This window comes from Miniopterus natalensis, chromosome 2, assembly GCF_054644295.1.
Source record: "Miniopterus natalensis isolate mMinNat1 chromosome 2, mMinNat1.hap1, whole genome shotgun sequence".
Taxonomy (NCBI): Eukaryota; Metazoa; Chordata; class Mammalia; order Chiroptera; family Miniopteridae; genus Miniopterus; species Miniopterus natalensis.
Window position 1 is genome coordinate 179,259,230 of NC_142082.1, and position 20,625 is coordinate 179,279,854.

Genomic DNA, 20,625 nt, shown 5'->3' on the forward strand with positions numbered 1-20,625 from the left:
GGGTTCTGAGTCTCCGACTCTCCATTTTAGCCTCAGATACCCAGCACAGACCATTTACTGCTACCTTTAATGTATCATGAAGCACCATCACCCACTGATGTAGGACCTAACCCTGCACCTGAACACAATAGGCACTGGGGAAATGTTTGTTGGAGAAAAGAAAGACAAGTGAGAGGTGGCTTCAGCTTGGGTGGTCTGTGAATGGAAGCCCCTTAACCCTGCCCCCAAGAATGTCCTTCCTTGAGGTCTGTATAAGTCAGTACTCAGGAACCAACACAGACCAGCTCACTAAAAAGGACTTATTAAATCGTATGACTGGTATGTTCAAGGGAGCAGCTATCTCAGGCTTTCCCAGGCCCTGATGGGATCAGGGCCCAGACACTGTGCCTGAGCCCCTTGGGACTTTCCACCCCTGGTTCTCTTTCCCTCAGCACGTCGGTTTCATCTCTGTGCAGTGGGAAGGATGGCTACTACCAGTCACAAGAAGACAGCTTTGGTTTACAATCTAAAAAGCGGAAAGCCCTTCTCCCTCTCCAGGTCCATATATCAAGTCTCAGGCAAGACTCTGATTAGCCCCGTTTGGGTCACATGTCTAACTGTGGCTCAGTCATGGACTGGCCAGCCTGCATGTGTCTGCCCCTATGGTAGGTGGCCCCCCAGAGTTGGGTGGAAGCTGAGTGGGCTCTCCAAAGGCAGGCATGCATGCCAATCATAAACACTCATGTAAGAGCTCTTTTGTTCAATATATTATCCAGTAATATTTCCATCTGCCACATGACTTCTTGATATCAATGGTGTCTGACAAAATCGGGAAGTTTTTGATGCTGGAGGAGGGTTCTTTGATCAGTGGCAGCTGTGCTGGGCCAGTTTAGTTTTGCACAGGGGCAAATCCTTTTCGAGCGCAGAGTGTTTAATCTCGGTGAGATACCTGTTTGTCTTGCTGACTTGCATATATATGCATGTGATAATTAGCGGGCTACTTCTGGTTTTCCTGAAGGAAAAACAGACATCGGGCTCCCGAGTTTCCACCAGTTAATTTCAGGCAACCACAGACCATGTACCCACTGAGTCTCCAGGCACAGTCTTCCTTTATTGAACCTGCTCATACTTCTTTCCCTTTTCTTTGTAATTGATCCCTCAGTGTAGGTAGATCAGATGGCCCAACACCAGAGCTATATTTTATGTAGAGTGTCTGGATGAGCATGTTCTGCAGTTATCTTTGTAATATGCTTATTAGCAATTGCTAATTCAGATATACAAGTTCACCTTCACTAAGTCACCTTTATATTTTGCTCCATGGTGCCTATCCCACTTATCCATTGCTGTGTAACAAACCACCCCAAAACTTATTTTGCTCATAAATGTGAAATTTGGACGGGGCTTGGCAGTGACAGCTCATCTCTGCTGCACGTGGACAGGTCACATGGGGCCGGACGATCATTTCCAAGATGGTGTAGGTACCCAGGTGGCTGCAAGCTGGCGCTGGCTCTTACATGGGCCTCTCCCTGGGGCTGCACCACAGCCTGGTGGCTGGGTTCCCAGAGCGGTGGTGGAAATTGCCAGTCTCTTAGGGCCTATGCCCAGAAACTATCGTGGCACCACTCCCACCATGTTTTTAGTCAAAACAGTCGCAGAGGGCACCCTAATTCAAGGGGAGGGGACATAGACCTCACATCTTGATAGGAGTTGTCCTAGAGCTGTTGGCCATTTGTCTACCACAGTGCCTCACAACAGAGGCTGTTGGGCACTTCTTTTCCTGATAGACTGACTTATTTAACACCATTAAACATGGTTGGTGTTAAGGGGCTCATCTTATGTTTTTCTGTAGTTGCTTTGTTTCTGAACGACAGTGGCAGATTATAACACACTGAACATTCTGAGATATTGTGTTTTTCTTTAGTAGGGCTTTTCTGCATTTAATTAATTTATAATGATTTGGAATGACTTGAGAACTTGGTCTGAGATAGTAGCATCTCAAAGAGAATGAAAAAGCAGGTGACACACTTTTGGAAGATTCTGCGGTTTGCGGGAAGCCTGGGGCTTTGTCCAGAAGAGCAGGCAAATCAGTCTTATTTACGCAGAACTGGGAAAGCCGTGAGCCGCTCTGCTGGCCCTCTCCGCCCTGCTTCAGCACATCTGTTGCGTGCTATTTTTTATTTAAGGCTTGATGGATTGGTCGTGTGATATACTTGGATTAAATACTTGGGCTAAAGCATCTCATATATTTGCCCATCAACTTCACTTTGTAGATTTACATTCTGTCTGGGATGCCAGATTGAATTAAATGCTTTCTTAAAGCCTGCAGTCTGACAGAAACCATTCCCCAGTCAGCACTTTTACCATACTTAAGAAAATAAGCATCTGCAGTGAAATGATGCAGCCTCTGGTTTCTTTTCTAGGGAAGAATCCAATTTGGCTTGTGGGGATGACGTGACTGGTCAGAGCCGAGGGTCCCCAGCTAAAGCCTGGTGAGGGCCGATGCTCCAGACTCCGGAGCTCTCCTCTTCCCACCTGGAGTTATCCCACCCTGCGTGGGTCACAGGGAGTCTGGTCTGATGCAGTGGATTAGCGCTGTTTGAGGGTGGGTGCCTTTTGTGTAATCAGTGTTTCAACACACGTCACTGTCCTCCTGTGGGAACCACACACTTTCCTAGGTTTGAGAATTGCTTGGTCTCAATTTCTTGTCACCCAGTGTTCACATGAAGGAAGCGCATAGGGATGGTGATGAGGAAAGGGTTGCTTTAATTACATGATATTTAGAGGATGGCTCAAAGGAACTGGGTTTTCAAAGCACCGCACCACTGACTTGCTGTGTAATCGTTCTCAGCCTTTGGCTCCTCATCTGTAAAATGGGGATGGTAATATCTACCTCTTAGGGTTGTGGTGAGAATTAAATGAATGCAGGTAAGCTGTTTAGTGCATGTATTAGTCATCTATTGCTGTGTAACAAATAACCCCTCAAATTAGCAGCTTGAAACAACAAACATTGTCTCTCAGTTTCTCTGGCTCAGGAATCAGAGAGCTGCTTAACTGGGTGGTTCTGCTCAGGGTCTTTCACAAGGCTGTGTTCAAGGTGGTGGCCAGAGCTACAGTCATCTGAAGGCTGGACTGGAGTAGGATCCACTTCCAGGCTTACTCACATGGAAGCTCTTAGTTCTTTGCCATGGGGCCTCTACATACTGGATGTCCTCTTGACGTGACTGGTGGCCTCCCCCAGGGACTTGAGAGAGAAGGGGGCGGGGGAAAGTGCAGTCTCTCAGTGGATGAGTGCGTCTTTTTAATAACTTAATCTTGAAAATGACCTCCTGTCATTCTGATGTATTTTATTTGCTAGAAATGAGTAATGAAGTCCAGCCCACACCCAACAGGAAGGAACTAAGGTCCTCTTCTTTGGGGGAGAAATATAAAAGAATTTGTGGACATATTTTTAAAACCACCATAGTACAGTTCTGGCCATGTAGAAGGTAATAAATGATTAGATTAGCAGATAAACTCACTTCTTGGTGAGTTCATGTCTAGGCAGCTTTTAGGTACAGCCCAATTTTATCAGATAAAAGGAATTGGGGCTCTACAGTGGATTGGAGATGACACCCAGGAGACCTCCATAAAATAACGGTTTCAATCTTTCATTTTCTCTCTCATGGGAGGGAAGATTCTTCCAGAGATCTCTGCTGTGCTGGGTCAGTCAGTCCAAAGACCCTAGAGAGGAACACACCCCACTTAAAATTCACTTCTCTAGACTGAGAACATTCTTTCCCCCAGCACTTGGTGCAGTGTCTTCCCAGCTGGGGAGATGGGATGATACCTTGGGCACTGCCTGGACCAAGAGGGCAGCGCATATCCTCTGGGAAGGGCTCCAGTTCCACTCTCCCCCAGCAATTTTAAATTCTAAAAACATGTGATTTAAAAAAAAAAAAAGTATTTATTTCGCTATAGAGTGTAACTCCAAATTTGGACAAAAGGAGAAAAAAGCAACATTTAAAAAAAGACCTCTGCAAACCTAACACAGCCACAGATGACATCTGTGAGGCTTCCTTCCCGTAGCACGCGGGTTTCTGTTTCTATCTAGTTTAAAGAAGCTGCAACTACAATTTCATATCCTGCTTTTCACTTAACGTTAATTCACATGTATTTGTTTTACACCATCTTTCACCACATTTTAGAGTTTTTGAGAGCTGTGTAATATTCCATGGGGCGAATATACCATAGTTTACTTAACTTCATTTTTCTCATTTATTTCAATCAGTTCTATATATAATGATACTTATTATTTATTTTTGTTATATTTTGCTGTAATTATTTTTGCCCATGCTGTTTTGCCTTTTCATTTCTACAATTTTCTTTAAAAAAATTCATCTGGAATTAGTTTTGAAGTATAGTATAAAATAGAGTCTAAAATGTGATGCATTTTCTTTTCTAAATTACTAACCATTAGTCCAACATTATTTAGTGCATGGTCCTGCACAATCTTTTCCACTGGTTTGTGACTTCTTTTTAAAAATCACCTCCTTCTTACTTAGAATGGGGTCTGTTTCTGGTCTCTTATTTCACTGATTTGTCTACTTTGCACCAGTAACTTCGTAATATTTAAAAAAAAAAAAAAAAGGAGGAATTAGTGAAGTCAGGCCGTGGTTAGAGGAGGAACTTGGTCCAGTGAGTCTTTAGTAATCAGGTAGGCGAGATGTGTATGAATAGAATGTGGTATCATGGATACAGTCCTAATGAAAAGATTTATTTAAAAAAGGTCTGGAAAGGAAGGGTGGGCTGATGGGCCCAATTTTGGTTTATCTGTAATCTGTATGACACAGTGAACCCAACACCCTGGGATTAGGGAGAGACCCTTAATTTGTAAGTTTTAGCTGCCAGCAAACTATGCCAACGGGTGGTGGGAAACAGAGTAATATACAGGTCTTGTAACATAGAAACCCACACCTGAAACCTGTATGTTCATATTAATGATTGTCACCCCAATAAATAACCCCCCCAAAACTATGCCAAGTATTGTCATGGGGTAGACACTACTGCCACAGGCTAAGGAGGCTGGAATTGAATTGTTCTAATTCCACAAGTGACTAGAGGGGGAGGCATCTGCAGACAGGAGGAGGGGGGCCAGGTAGGGAAAGGGATTTGAACCTAGCCAAGAGAATGGTCCCAGAAAATGGCTGTGGAGCCAGAAAGCCCGGGTCCCTCAAATTTGGAGTGGCTACACAAACGGCTAGTAAGAACCAGTGAGAAAGCAATCACCTATGATTCTGGCCTTGAAAAATCACCATGATTATTTTATGTACAATGCTTTCCCATGGCTTACTCATAAACAGGACTAAAATGCCTGATGGGAAAGTAAAGAAGGGAACAGATCCCTGGTGAGGAAGGACAGTGAAGAACCAGAACCGCTAAGGGAACTGGAATTCATCATCGATATCATGTAAGTGTTTATATTTGTCTCCGCACAAGCTGAGGAGGCTCTTTACAAACAGCAGGTAAACAACCTCCCAGAGCATCTGCACTGCAAGACAGTGTGGGGGCCCGGCCGGCGTGGCTCAGTGGTTGAGCGTCAACCTAGGATCCAGGTGATTTGGGTTCAATTCCTGGTCAGGGCACATGCCCGGGCTGCGGGCTTGTTCCCCAGTCGGAGGCGTGCAGGAGGCAGCTGATCAATGACTCTCTCATCATTGATGTTTCTATCTCTCTCTCTCCCTCCCTCTCCTTTCCTCTCTCTGAAATCAATAAAGATATATTAAAAGAAAAAAAAAAGTGTGGGGATGGTTTAAATTTGATTGGCCTTGTGACACGAGGCATTGTTCAGGATGCCAGAAGACAGGATGAAAGAAGAAAACAGAGATTGAAGATAAGTCAGGGAGTGCAGTCCAGGGAGAAAGCAGCTCTGACTTCTGCTCAGGGAGAAACCTGCTTAGATTAGATGCTTATCTCTGCCTGATGACAGCCCGCTGGGCCCATGACCATTAGCCCAGCTCCCCTGCACTGCACCCCCCTTCTTGAAAACAGCGATGGGGGTGGGAGAGGTAGTGTGGTGTGGTGGGACAGGCTTTAAGGGACTGCTGGCTGGGATCCTGGGAGTCACCTAACCTCTCTGAGCTGGTGTCGTCATCAGGGGTAATAGTCCTACCTGCCCTACATGGTTAAGGACATTAGAGCTTCTGTTTTAAAGAACCGGCCACTAACCCTCATGCAGATGAGATGGGTTACACCTGTGAAATGCTCCACGACGGGTGGGATTAGGGCCCATTTGAGGAGACCAGAAGGAAAAGGGACCACTGAGGCCAGCCTGGTGCTCAGTAACAATTCACTTGTAGAGAAGCCCTGCTGTGGAAGGCGACTTCTACCTGGCTGAGGGTGCCCTTCTCTGACCTCACCTCCCACGTACCTATGGATCCAACAGGGGAGGAGACCACCACATGGCCGCCTTTAGCTCCTGCATGCCCTCTGTGGTTTTGGTGTGGTCATTGTGATGATCCGGGTGGTCTTTGGCAGTCACACGTCAGTGGGAGCATGGGGCTGTGGGGAGGAAGGCTGATTGTGGGCCTGGGTAGGAAAGACCTGCGCATCACAGCTCCTCCTTGTTGCTCTTGAGGGGCTGGACCAGGGGCCCTGCAGCCTGGGGCTGATCTACTGGCTCATGGTAGACAGGCCATTGCCCACTGTCCTCCCTGTGCCTGCCCGTTACACCATAGTCCTGCAGGAGCCCACTCTCCACTCTGTGCTGCCGGAGGCTTTTGGTTCCCACCAGCCCCTGCATCCTCAGGTACCCCTGCTGGCAAAAGGGGGGCAGCTTCTGGCGTGTTAAGGCGAACAGGAAACAGGACTCTACAGAAAAGCAAAAGGACATGAATGAGTTGGGCTGAGAAGTGTGGGGAGAGGTGCAGAAGGAGGAGCTGCCAGGGCCCCAGGGGCCTCCCCCAGGACCCCTACATCCCTGAGCCTGGGAGCTGATGTTCCTGGGCATCTCACTTCTGACCTGAGCAGCCATGGAACTCAACCCTTCTGCGGTTCCAGAAATAGGCCGGCCCACCGTGGAAGACCGAGGCTCCAGAATGAAAGCAACCCCAGAAGCGATTCAGCTTCCAGAGATTGGCCTGCAAGATGCTCTGCCTGGGCCAGCCTGGGGCGGGGCTCAGCCAGCCAGGAGTGGACCTCAGTCCCATTTTGAGCTCAGAGCTGCCTGCAAAGATTTATTCCCTCAACAGTATTGGACTAGCAAACACGCATGTAAGCCCTGTTCTCAGCACTGTGGGTTATAAAGACAAACCTGGTCAATCATGTCTGTGATTTACCCTCGTCTGTGCCACAGCAGTTGATGCGTCAAACCTGACCAATCAGGAAATCGTGTGGGGACTTTTTATTTAGAAATTGGAAGAAACTACCAGAAGAACTAGAAGTAGTTGCTTCCGGAGAGTGAGAATGGAGGTGGAAAAAAGCCTCTTAGCCAGGTATTATATAACTTTGATTTAAAAAATAGAAAAGGTTACCCTGGCTGGTTTTGCTCAGTGGTTAGAGAGTCGGCCTGCGGACTGAAGGGTCCCAGGTTTGATTCTGGCCAAGGGCATGTACCTCGGTTGCAGGCTCCATCCCCAGAGCTGGCTGGCACGTGAGCAGGAGGCAACCAATCGATGTGTCTCACATCAATGTTTCTCTCTCCCTTTCCATTTCTCTGAAAAGCCATGGAAAAAATATCCTCAGATATTTTGAGGATTAAAAAATAAAAATGAAACAATAAAAAATAGAAAAGATGAAACAGATATGGGCTCAGTCTTCTGAGGGATTGAGAGACAGGATGGGAAGATGGAGTGAGTGTCAGAAAATCAGCTTGTCTTTTACCTTAAAAAAATGGGCATACATGGGTGGGCAAAAGTAGGTCTAAAGTTGTTCGTATGGAAAAAGGCATGCTGGTTATGATTATTACAACAGCTTTATTAACTCAAAAGAATGTCACAATGCAACTGTAAACCTACTTTTGCCCACCCCTGTATCGCAAAGAATGTGAGGCTTACACGGGTGAACAGGCTGCCACACAAGTATTATTTCCTACTTCAGTTCTGACTTACAGCACAGAAGGTCCCTGGCAGAACAGGCCCTGACAATCCCCTCCAAGCAGGGAGGACAGCAGGTGTGTGGGGAGGATGGTGGAGGGGCAGCAAGGTGGCCTTTTGGCAAGCGCCACCTTCTGATGACGTGCATCGTCCTTCTGCAGGGGCAGGTGCAGAAAAGCCCAGCAGAACCTGGGAACAGAACTGGCAGCTGTACATCATCTAAGATTCTAGGGGGTGGAGAGAAAGTCCACCCTCTGCCAGTTGGCCCTCTGCCAGGCAGGATTCTTCCAACTTCAAGGCAGTGACACATAGTGGCTTGTACTAGTATCTAGGGAGTGGGTTTCCAACCACTAGGCCTCACTTGTGTGAGTTTGAGGCCAAATTGCACACTATCATTGTGGTACTAGTACCCAGGGAGTGGAGCCAGGAGGCTGAAGGCCTGTGAGGATGCGCTGGTGGGAATATGTTCCCTACCAGGCACTGGCATCTTTGTGCACTACTGAAACCTCGAGAAACAGACAGGGATTTTGTAGCTGAGGTTTCTAGATTTGTAACAGTTTCATGTGTAAGCAGATTATTTATAGAATGCTAGTGCTCTGCTCTATGAATTACTCTGTTGGAGCATCTACCTATATTTAGACTATTAATTTAAACTACTGTTTTGCGCCATCTCCCTTAATATATACATTTTTATTTCAAAGTGGGCTGAGGATATCACCTGGGGATGAAACAAGAACACTTGCTCTCTGATCTGCAGGCTAGAGACTGACCGTTTCTAACCTGATTTGATATGAATAGTAACTTATATACAATTTGTTTTTAAGAGATGTTTGCTGAACAGAAAAGAGTGGATATTCTAGGCATTCAGTGGGTTAAAAAGACAAAAATTTTACCTGTTTCAATCAGTTCTCCCTCTGGATTAGACTTCTCTCCCCAAGTCCCTCTTTCGATTTGGCTATCAGAGCTATCTTCCAGTTCATCAATACTCTCTTCATCTCTAATTTGTTACTATATCTTTATGTTGAGTTTCCAATGACCAATTTATTTTTTCATTTCCAGAAGCTTTATGTGGACCTTTCTCAAAACAGCCCAGTCAATTGTATTTTCAACAATCTCATTTTCATTCCATCACATATTTTAGACAGACTTTATGTCCTCTATCTGGCCATACCAATTCCAGCAGCCTTTTGGTTTCATCCTACAGTTAGTTTGTGTTTCTGCTGACACTCTCTCAGGGTGGTTTGTGTCCTTATGTGCTAAGTGATTTTTGCTTGGGAGTTCATGTTCCTTGAAACTGTCTGTGGAAATTTTTTGAGGCCTAGTTTTAAAGTATTTCTTCACAAAAGACTTGCTATTACTTTTGTGATTTCTGTACCATGATAGTGTGCAGTTTGGCCCAAAACTTACACAAGTGAGGCCTAGTGGTTAGAAATCATCAGGGGCAATTTCCCCCTACTCTATCCAGAGCCAAAGAACATGTGTCTCTACCATCTCTGTCTTGGGAGTGTTTTTTGCCTCCTACTTAGTTTACCCACTGAGATCCAAGCTTATCTGAAGGTCTCTAAACACTTCTCAACCTGCTCCAGCCTCACCTTCCTATCCACAGTGCTGGCTCAATTACCCAGACTCTAGCCTACTGATGACCAAAAGATAACCCATGCACAGCTTGTGTTTATGCTTTTCGTAGTATCTGGTTTCTGGAAAGTTTCCTAATTTTCCTGCCAGTTCCTTAAAAAAGACTATTTATTCAGCATTTTCAGGCGTGCTCTACTGGGAGAGGTTTCTGTGAACACCTAGTCCACCATGTTGTGGGAAATGGAAGTCTTGGGCTTGGGTTTCTAGATGTGCATCCTGAAATATCACAGGGCATGGATCTATCTGGTCTCTCTTCAATCTCTAGCTCAGTCCCTTTGCCCTTCTGGGAACTTAAGTTACCTGCATAGAAGCTTCGCAAATCGGTGTCCAAACAGTTCTCCAGGAAGCGCCTCAGAGGTAAAATGTGGTTCACTGGGGCGGTCCAGTCTGTCAGGAAATCTTCCACGATGTGGTGGATGGCTGTGGGTCGAGGCAGCAGCCAGTCTGCAGGGCGGAACCTCACCTCCTGCTCTGTGGGGAAGAGGCAGGGCTGTGTCAGAGCCAAGCAGCTGGGCTTCCCATCCTGGAGCCAACAGTGTGGTTCCCTCACATCCCCAATGCCTGCCTTGCTCACTCATGCTCGGCTTTCCTGGTACACCTCTGTGCTGGCTGTGGTCAGTGTGTTCAACAGCCATCTCCAAATGTTTGGAAGGTTATCATGAGGAAGCAGGACAAAACTAGACTTGTCCCTTGTGGTATCAGAAGGCAGAACTAAGACCAATCACTTGATGTTTCTCTAAGGCTCACATAGACTGAGGTCTGTTATGGGTGCTTCAGAATTGGTCTTTCTGTGAAAAGGCTCAGGTCCCACATCCAAAGGGGTCTTAGAGCTCATCTAGTCCAACTCCCACCTGCTGTGGGCTCCCTTCTGTGGTGTCCCTATCAGATGGCTCAAGTCATGACCCAACCACTCCTGTACTGGGAAATCTGACTCTAGGAGGCAACCCATTCCACTGTGGGGCAGTTCCATTAATTGTTCCTTATACTGGATATAAACCTGCGTTCCTGTCACTTCTGTTGATTCTACCTCTGCCCTTTTAAATTTTTTATTAAATTTATTTTATTGAAAGTATTACAGATGTCCTCCATTTTCTCCCCTTTATTCAGCCTCCCAGACCTCTGCCATTTTTTAGATCATCTTCTTCCAAGTGACAGCCCTTCAAGTCCTGAAGCAGGAGTGGGGTTCCCCCAAGTGGTTCATCTGTTGGTGGGCACTGTGCTGGCATTCTGTATATATTACCTCATTTATCCTCATACAAGGAAGGAAGGTACTGTTTTTGTCCCCATTTTATGAGGAAGCTGAGGCTCAGAGAGGTTAATAAATGGTCCAAGGTTACACAGCAAGGCAAGGACAGACCTGGGGGTACTTCCTAGCTATTCTGTACTCCACATTCCACTCCTGCACTAACCACTTCCAGTTCCTTTCCCTGTTCCTTCTAATTGTCTCCAGGTCCCCCCTCCCCACTCCATGGTCAGCATCCTTTGGAGACACACAGTAAGACAGTGCCCCTCTCATTACGTGCTGCCTGGAGATCATGCCACTCTGTGTGTGGCCCAACCTGGTCATAGTACAGGCCAGAATCTGAGAACATCATTTGCCATTCTTGGACCTTCTGTCCCATGTGGTCTCTGGGCAGAGTCCCCAGTGGTTCTCCTCTGTCAGCTGAGTGCTGTGTGAGGGACTAATGGTGACACCTCGATACACAGTGGGCCTGAGGAGTGCCTTCCTTAAGAAAGCCCACATGGGAGGGGAGGGAGAGTAGGGACTCAGCTCACCGGTGGGGAGGTGCCTGTAGTAGTAGATGACAGGGTGGAGGAAGTTAGACTGCCAGGCGTCTTCTGTGTACCCCACAGACCGGTCATAAACAAAGACATCCTTGTCGGGTCCAGAGAAATTTCTGCCATACTCCATGTTGATGACAAAGAGCCCGTGCCGGGCCTTCCTTCCTGTGATCGTCTCCAGCTGGGCCAGCATCTGCATGGGGAATTCCTCCAGGTACTCAAATGCTGTGGCATTCCTGGGGGTCATAGCAAATGGGAGGGCGAGACCTCAGTGCCGTGGCAGAGTAAGAGGCGTGTACATGTGGGCCTGTGGGTGTATGTGTCTCTCTCCCTCCAAGAAGCGACAGTCAAACAGGATACAGACTCAGGTTGGCCTCGCACATCTCACATTAACATCACTTACAGCTGAGCCCTGAACTACACACGTGCTGGATTCTGGAGAACTGAGTAACCTGACATGGCTACGGGCAGGGTGATCCAGGCTGAGGGAAGAGTAACAGGAAAGCTCCGGGACGGGGCGAATGCCTTGCTATGTTCAAGGACAGGAAGAAGGCCAGGGGCTGGAGTGGGCTTTGGGGGAGGGTGGAGAGGGGCTTCAGGAGGTCTTCGGGGGCATGTCAGGGAGGGCTTGTGTGCTCTGTGATGGGAACTTCTGGTTTCATCTGGACTGACAGCAAGCCACTGGGCTTGGGAGAGTTTTGAGCAGGGATGAATTCGTGTGACTCGTATTTTTAAAGTACATGTGCCCAGCCGGGCGTGGCTCAGCAGTTGAGCATCGACCTAGGATCCAGGCGATTGGGGTTTGATTCCCAGTCAGGGGCGGGCTTGATCCCCAGTCTGGGGTGTGCAGGAGGCAGCCAATCAATGACTCTCTCATCACTGATGTTTTGATCTCTCTCTCTTTCCCTCTCCTTTCCTCTCTCTGAAATCAATAAAGATATATTAAAAAAAATAAATAAAGTACCACCCTGGCCACTGTGTTGAGAGCAGACTGCTGCTGGACCAGTGCATGTTAGAGATGCTGGTGGTCCGGACCGAGGGGCAGTGGCAGAGCTGGTGAGAGGTGGTCAGGGTCTACATAACTCGAAGGTAGAGCTGACAGGATTTACAGATAGTTTGAATGTGGTGAATGGGCGTGAAAGTGAGAGGCCGAGGATGACGGGAAGTGTCCGTGCTGAGCACTGCCCCCGCATTTCTTGCCCTTCCTTGAATTTGGTGTGTGTTATACTCCCTCAGGGTTCTTCCTCTGCTTCTCACCTGCCACCTGTTCTTTGAGGTCCTCCCCCTCCAGCCCTTCCGCACTGTTGCCTCTCAGGAAATGTCCCCTTACCACTTGACTGATACAGAGACAACTTGGTCCTAGCCCCAGGGAGCTCTTAAATCACACTGGTGTCACAGTTTACTGCTCATTTACCTGGTGCCAAATGCTTTCTACCAGTTACCTTTACTCCTTCCTGCAGTCCTGCAAGGTACGTGTTATTATTGCCATTTTGCAGATGAGAGAAAGGCCCAGAGAGGCTAACTAACTTGCCCAAGGTCACACAGGTAGAACGAGGCATAGTGCGGATTCATACTCAGGACTGTCTGTCTGTCTGCAGAGCTGGTGGTGTGGATTTCACTGATTTGTCTCCAGAATAAATCCATCTCCCCCACACCACCCCCATTTCTCCTCAGGCTTCATCTTAGGCGGGAACCACTGGGCTGTTCCCCCCCGGGACAGGAAGGGAAGAGGCTCGATGGGTGTAAGGCAGGTTGGGGGGGGGGAAGAGGGTGGGGTGAGTGACTCACTCCTTCAGCAGGACCACATCGGCCAGCACACTGAACATCTGGTAGAGCCCAGAAGCCTCATTCACACGCCGGAGGATGGAGCTGGCCAGCTGCGTGCTGTGGTGCTCGGTGGAGGGCCAGGTGATGCCGTGGTGGCGGTGCTCCAGCAGCCGGTGAACAGCGCGCACTGGAAGGGCCAGAGGGAGGAAAGGCGCGTGGCACTTAAGAATTTATTTTCCGCCATAAGGAGGGACAGAAGGTCCCCGTCGACTTCTCTGAACTCAATACACGCTGTACTCATGATGCCAAGAAGAGGCCTTTAGAGCAGGGTCAGCCAATGGTTTCTGTGTAAGGCCAGATGGGAAGCATTTTCGGCTTTGCAGTCTGTCTACTCAATTACCCCTCTGGTGTGGAAGCAGCCACAGAGCACAGCTAAGTGAAGGGGCATGGCTGGATGTGGTCCCCAGGCCAGTGTTTGCCCCCCTGCTTTCGCCATCTGCATATGGAAGTCCCACAGCTGTCACTCCACATGTGGTGTGTCAAAACTAGACCCAGAGCCTTCCTCTGCAACCTCTCCCCTTCTCATAATCCCTGTTTCCATCAGAGGCTCCCAAATGGAAAACCTTTGACTGTGCCCTCTCCTTCACAGCCTGAATCCAGTCTGTCACTAAGTTCTATTTTGAGATACTTTGTATATTTATGTCAGGACAGAAAAGCAGCAGCTATCTAAAACGACAGGGAGACCTCTTTCTGTATATCTGGGGCTGCCAGATACAGTTGTGAAACTGGGGCACAGCACACAGGTGCCTGCTCTTCCAAAATGAATGAACACAACATCCCAATCCAGTAAAGGCAAGGACATAGCTCACGTGACAGGGTCTCAGCTGGCCCACAGTCATAGGAAGACGTGCAGCCTCACCAAGACATCTGGCTTTCTGGAGGAAACCATGGCTAAGCTGAGTTTTGCAAAAGATTGAGGAATTACACAGCTAAAGAAGTTTAGGAACAGTGCCCTGACAAAAGGAGCAAATATGTGAAGAAATAAAATCTTGAGAGAGACTGGCATGTTTTAAAAGCAGGTGAGGGACCAGGTTGGAAAGGTGGACTGGTGTTGGCCTGCGCAAAGCTCCGAATGCCATGCCCAGGAGCTGGAACTCTCCCTACGGAGATGGGGAACCATTAAAGATTTGCAAATACAAGAAGGATAAGGTTTATTATTATTTTTTTGAAAGAAAGGTTGTTTTGGTGGGTACTATAGTGTCTGGGTGGGATGGGAAGCAGAAAGATCAGTGGCAGAAGACCAGTCAGAAGAGATGTAGAGGCCCCAGGTCAGGAAAGTGAGGCAGGGATGGACTGGAGGGAGGTGGGGGATGGGTAAGGCTTCCGGCATGTCCTCCCACGAGGTTGTGGTCTGTGCTGCCCGTCTTTTATCTTCTGTTGTTTCACTCTGCCTTACTGTTTGCTACTTGTCTCCCTCGGGTCCTGTTTCTCAGCTGAATGGTGAGCAGGGTTGGGGCAGAACGTACTGTGTACAGCCGCACTGTCCCTCTCCTAGGGGGTTCCTCAACCAGTAATGACCACAGCAATCTGTGGCCTATGCACCCACGACTGTTTCTCATTTGCCTGAAGCTCTGCGGGTAGCTGTGAGCATTACAGTCGGCAGATGTGGGTTCAAATTCCACCTCTGCCACCCACTGGCTGGGTGACTTTGGGCAATTTGCAGGATGCAGGACCTTTATGATATTTACAACAGAATTAACTGGCTTATGTAACACCCACCATGCAATAAAGTGTCCATTGGACAGCCTACCTAGAAGGCAGAACATTTATACCCTTAGTACCTAGAATTCTGAAAAGGATTAAATATAATCCAATTGCAATTCTTACTCAAATTTGTCGGTTCTTAAAAACTCTGTGTGAGATGCACCATAGCAGCACAGTCCCAGGTATGGCCTCCTTTAGTCCTTACGACAGCCCCTTGAGGGTGGGGAGTTCCCCTCATTCAAACCTCTGACATCAGGGTATTCTACAGAGGCTTAGAGAGGTTATGAAGCCTAACCTCTGAGGCCACCCAGCTGGGGAGGAACCCAGGTCAACCTTCCTCCAGCTCCGTGTTCTCATGGCCCTTTACCCGCACAGGGCACAGGCATGTAACATGCCCCCCCAGATGTACATACTTTTATACCTTATCTGATGCTTTTCTAGACATATCCTCAAACCATGAAAACCCACTGCTGCCTGCCCCAGATACAGTCTGAGGGGCCTGTGAGCAGAAAGCGTTGTTAACTTATGACAGTCGACCACTGATGAGCAATCCCTTTAAGGCTGCTGGAAACTGGAGTGTCTTTATTGACTCTGGGGATGGTTGTATCTGGGCTCACCTGTGTATCGGAATCCATGGATGAAGCCCCCAGCAGATTTCCGGTAATCCACAGAGTGGCTGGCCGTACCCAGGACAAAGAGACCACGGCTTCCTTTGGACTCGTAGCTAGCTCTGACCAGGGGGTACTTCTTGCTGAACTCACCCCCTGGAGATAGTCTGAGGGACCTGTGAGCAGAAAGCATTGTTAATAAAAATCACTGCTATGCCTGGCTCTGAGCAAAGTGCTTTAAATTCCTTACTACATTTAAATTATACCATGACCCAGGAGGCGGGTACAATCATCTCCATTTAACAGATGGAGTAACTGAGGCTTGGGGTAAAGATGTGGTGGGTCGGGGTCAGGGTAAGGATTCAAGCCTGACTCAGGGCTGGGCTCTGGGCTAAGACGGGGCCCTGTGTGACCAGATGGGACAGGAGGGTCTGGTTCAGGCCCTCCAGGTTCTTGTCTGCCTGTGCCTTGGCCAGAAGGAAAGTGAGACCCTGGATGGATTCTATGATACTAAGCCTTGCTAAGGTACTGGGGCAGCATTGTTTAAAGATCCACAAAGCAGTTCTTCAAAATACAATTATAAATGATCTCAGCAGCTAACATTCTATTGAGCATATAGTATATGCCAAGTAGTTTCCTATATTTACCCTCACAATAGCCCTATGAAAAAGAAACTATGATCCCCATTTTAATGATGATGCTGGGGCCAAGCGTGGTTAAATAACTTTCCCAGAGCTCACAGACTTGGTAAGACAGAATCTCAGATCGACCCCTGAGTCTGTGCTCCTCGCCACCACACTGCCTTCCAGCAAATTCACCTCCTGGTTCTTGCCTTCCCATCTCTGGGGTGGAGGATCACAACACAGACGAAGACTCAGTTCTGCTGCTGCTCCAGGATGGAGGGTCTCAGAGCCACCTGGGACCCTCCTCAGTGGACAGAGAACTCATGCCTGGGTGGGAAACCAGGCAGCATCCACATCCAGGCTGAGGGTGGAGTCCCAGAAGCCTTGGCACTGGCCCTGCTGGACGGGACACTGCTCCCCCCAGGGAGGCGTCAGAGGGGTTTGCTATGAGATCCCAGCTCCTCCCTGACTTGGACTCACTTGTTAAAAATGGAGAAGTCGAAGTTCCAGCCCAGGCAGCGGATGACCCGGTCGTAGGCCACACGCATGGCAAAGTTGTCACTGTCGTCCTGGGGAAGGGTGATGGCTTCGGCGCTCTGGTTGCTTTCCTCCACGTAGAACTTTAGGGTGATGTGGAACTTGCCCTCACGGTCCTTTACAACAGCCAGATCCGTCAGGTCGGACTCCAGCAACCCATCCAGGGACTTCAGCTGGTAGGTGTCCAGCAGGCCGTTGTTGACGGCCCTGGGGCCCAAGGGATATGCCAGGAGAGAGAAAGGAGTCTGTATTGGGTACAAGGGGACTCAGAGGAAGAGCTGGTTAGTCCAGCTGGGGTCAAGAATGGCTTTGGAGGGGTCAGAACACACAGCTCACTAGCAGCAGCTGCGTGGCATACCTGAGGTCTCCTACGTAGTGGGTGGCCCAGGAGAGCCGCACTCGGGAGCGGCTCAGCATGTGGATAAAGTTGGTGACACCCAAGATGTTCTCTGATGTCTCAAAGGCTGAGTTCCCTCGGCCCAGGATCAGCACATTCTGACCCACAAAGTCCTTGGGGTCCACGGACACAGACTCGTAACCCTCCACATATTCGGAGCCAGGGAAGTCCACAAGGTTGGGGATTGACAAACCGGTGGCGACAAGAAGGACGCTGAAGGTGGAGGGACAAAGGGAAGTTGGCTTAGTCTCTTAGCTATAAGACAGTAAGTAAAAATCGCTCTTTGGGACTGCCACTTGGCTTGTCCACCTGACCCAGACTGCTGGCTCCTAAAAGAAAACAGGACATTCATTCATCCTTTTACTGACCCATCCCAGTGTATGTGAGACTTTACCCCTGCCCCTAACTGAGCTCACTCCAGCCCCTAACTGAGCTCATTCCAGCAGACAGTTTCCTTTATCCCTCACTGGGATTATACCAAATATAAGAATGAATTTGACTGACAGAAGGCGGCACCGTGAGAAAACGAGTAATTCACCTAATTCTGAACACAGCAGTCAGACCAAGTATCACCTTCAGTGATGAAAATGAGACTTGGTGTTCCCCTTTCCCCTTTCTGACTCGTTTGGCAGATGCAGAAATCTGCTGAGGAGTAATTCTCTACCAGGCATTATACAGTTTTATGTGCCATCTTACTGCTCAAAGCAACCCTGACTTGTGTTATCTGGCCTGCTTTACACGTGAGGAGGAACAGGCCCACGGCCAGTGTCCAAAGCTCCTAAAGCTCCCAAGACAGCAGAGCCAGACTCTGACCACAGATCAGCCTGATTCCAAAGTCCTGCCCTTAGTATTGGTGGGCAGCTGGATCCTGCCAGCCTGCAGAAGAATGACTTGATCACAGGGTGGTTTCAAAAATTGAACTGGAAAAAAAAAAAAATCAAACCGGATGGCCTGTAGAAGAAGCACGCACAGCTCCTATCCCTCCATGTCTTCTGACTCTTGTCCACTCTGCTCATATCTGACTCCCCTACACTGTAGCACAGCTGTTTAAATGCAAGGGTCAAAATGGCTCGACCCTTCTTTCCCTGGGTTGTAACAAGCAAGGAGTAAGGCTGGGCCTCTGGCAAAACACCGGGAATATGAACTCTGATGGAGCCCCTGCTGGGAGCCAGGTGCTCAGCTAATGGCCAGGAAGTGAGAGGCAATCTGGTGCAGCGGAAAGAACCCGGGCTTCGGGGTCAGAAAGATATGAGCGCAAAGCGCAGCTATACCACTTACAAGCTGTGTGACATAGCACCCGTTGCCGGACTCCTCTGCGCCTCAGTTCTTCATCTATAAAGCGGGGCTCAGTGAACCTCTCCCGTGAGGTCCTAGCGAGGCTGAAGCAAGTGCAGGACAGTTTGTGACTCTGAATTTGGATTGTCTCCAGGACACGAAGCTAAAACTGAATGCTGGTAGCACTGCCTACAGGGCCTTTTCCCTCCTGTTCAGTTCCGAAATCCCACCGGGCCCCTCTAACACTTGCCAGACCCAGCATTTCTCAGGATGTATTCTGGGAAACACTAGTTCTGGGAGATGTTCTACAAAAAGGGTTTTGGGGGGTACATAAGCTTAGGCAGTGCTACATGCCCAATGTTGCTGGAGCGTAGCGGTGACCATGAAGCTATTAAAGACTGACAAATCCTGAAGGAAAGAACTGGTAGTATTTTCCACACATATTTGATCACATTGTTTTAGGGCACATGTGGGAAACGGTGGCTGAGCTACACCTCTTGGCGCTGCGGCTCAGTGGGCGCAGGGGCGGCAGATTCCTCCCATTCCTCCCCACCAGCCGGCCAGCCGGGGGTGCCCGCTCCTCCAGGGCAGGCCCGAGCTTCAGGGGCGCTGGGGCCCGTGCCCTACCTGCACTGGTAGCCCCGGCCCTTCTGGTCGGTCAGGATGAAGTAATGGCCGTTCCAGGCCTGCGGATCCCTGTCCCGAGTGACGTGGGCGATGGAGGTGTTGTAGAGCACGCGGAGCCCCAGCCGGTCGGCGAAGTCGCCCAGGTAGCGCACCATGTCGCCCGCGTCGGGGAAGAAGGCGCGGGAGTAGTGCCTGAAGAGCAGCCGGGGGTCGTGGCTGAGCAGAGAGTTCCAGTCGTGGCGGAGGTTGAACTCGGCGTTGGCCCTGCCCGTGAACCGCTTGTTGATGCTGATGAGCCTGCGGTGCCGCGGGTAGCGCGTGAAGAAGCTGCCGGGCCGCGCGTGGCGCTCGAACACGGCGTAGTCCCGGCCGGCGCGCTGCAGGAAGTAGGCCATCTGCAGGCCCGCGGGCCCCGCGCCCAGCACGCAGTAGTCGCGGGGCGTGGGCGCCGAGGCCGCGGCCGGGAACGGGGTGAGGGCCGGGTGGAGGGCGATGGCCAGGAGCAGCCCCGGGGAGGCCCACACCGGGGCCAGGGCGGAGGGGCCCATCCTGTGGCAGGCTCGGCGACGAGGCCTCGGACCCGGGCTCACGGGCGGCCCGAGGCCCTGGGAAAGGAGAGGAGCGGGCCTGGCCGGAGGCAGAGGCGCGCCCGGGCGCTCGCTGCTATCTGGGGTGGAGCCAGGGCCGGCACTCAAGGACTTATGAGCTCATCTGCTATGGTTTCTAGCTCGGCTCTGGAGATGCCTCCAGGAACCCCCAGCTCTTCCATCTCCTTCAGGGCCTCGGTTCTCAGGGGCTCCAGCCCTCTTCTTATTGCCATGGTAGTAAGAAGGTGGGTGCTCCCCGCTTTTGGCCCTAGTTTGAAGGGTGTCCAAGACCCCTTCGGGCCCTCCCCGGGCTAGTCTTTAGCCTAGGGGTAGGAGCCTCGTCGCCGCGCCCCTGCCCTGGGGCTGGAGCCTGAAGGTGTGGCCTGCACGGACCCCACCCCGCCAGGTGCCCCGGCCCCTGCGGTCACGCGGCGGACGCCCAGCACACCTGCGGCCCGGCCCGCGCGAGGCCGCCCTCCTGCTGGCGCGCGCCCTTCAGCAGCCGCTCCCCGCGCGTGCGCGATGCCCACGCGCACAGCTCCGGCCTCCCGGGCCCGCCGGCCGCCCCCGGCCAGGGCTCGCACCTCGCAGCCGCTCCGCCGGCAGCGCGCAGAGTGAGGCCGGGCGGGCGGAGCGGGCTCCCGCCCCGAGGCAGCCCCGCCCCTCCGCGCGGCCAGCGGCGGGGGCGGGGTCACGTGCCCGGCACGCCGCACCGTGGGCCGGCGGTGGGATTTCGGCGGTGGAGAGGCCTCCACGGGTTGCCCGGGGAGCTGGGGGTGCCAGGGCTGCAGGTCCTGGCCAAGCACCGGGTGAGGGGGCTCTTGTTTTCAAGCTGTGCTTTTTCACTTGCAAGGCACGGAGATTATCTTTGGAGGTGATGCCGTCTCTTATACTCCACCATTAATGTAGCCAAAGACTAGTTGACTACCCAGGTTTTGGGGGCTGGGAACCAGGTTGGTGGAGTCAGGATAGAAA

At 50.3% G+C, this 20,625-nt stretch overlaps 1 protein-coding gene across 1 annotated transcript; it reads right to left on the bottom strand.

Moving 5' to 3' along the window:
- Positions 1-3,306: 3,306 nt before the first annotated feature.
- FOXRED2 (FAD dependent oxidoreductase domain containing 2) lies at positions 3,307-20,019 on the bottom strand. The gene is made up of 8 exons (XM_016223186.2): positions 19,064-20,019; positions 17,123-17,374; positions 16,708-16,971; positions 15,614-15,780; positions 13,254-13,419; positions 11,460-11,701; positions 9,984-10,154; positions 3,307-6,825 (listed from the first exon to the last, which is right to left on the bottom strand). The coding sequence occupies exons 1-8, from the start codon at positions 19,609-19,611 to the stop codon at positions 6,566-6,568; spliced, it is 2,070 nt and encodes a 689-aa protein (XP_016078672.2). The 5' UTR covers positions 19,612-20,019; the 3' UTR covers positions 3,307-6,565.
- Between the last annotated feature and the right edge of the window lie 606 nt (positions 20,020-20,625).

Bases quoted from the DNA above. Each gene is read 5' to 3' on its own strand.
- FOXRED2 (XM_016223186.2), bottom strand. From the start codon at position 19,611: ATGGGCCCCTCCGCCCTGGCCCCGGTGTGGGCCTCCCCGGGGCTGCTC. The intron at 15,781-16,707 runs GTGAGTCCAAGT...TTCTGCTCACAG, and splicing joins GACTTCTCCATTTTTAACAA to GTCCCTCAGACTATCTCCAG. The intron at 11,702-13,253 runs GTGAGTCACTCA...TATGACCCCCAG, and splicing joins GATGTGGTCCTGCTGAAGGA to GAATGCCACAGCATTTGAGT.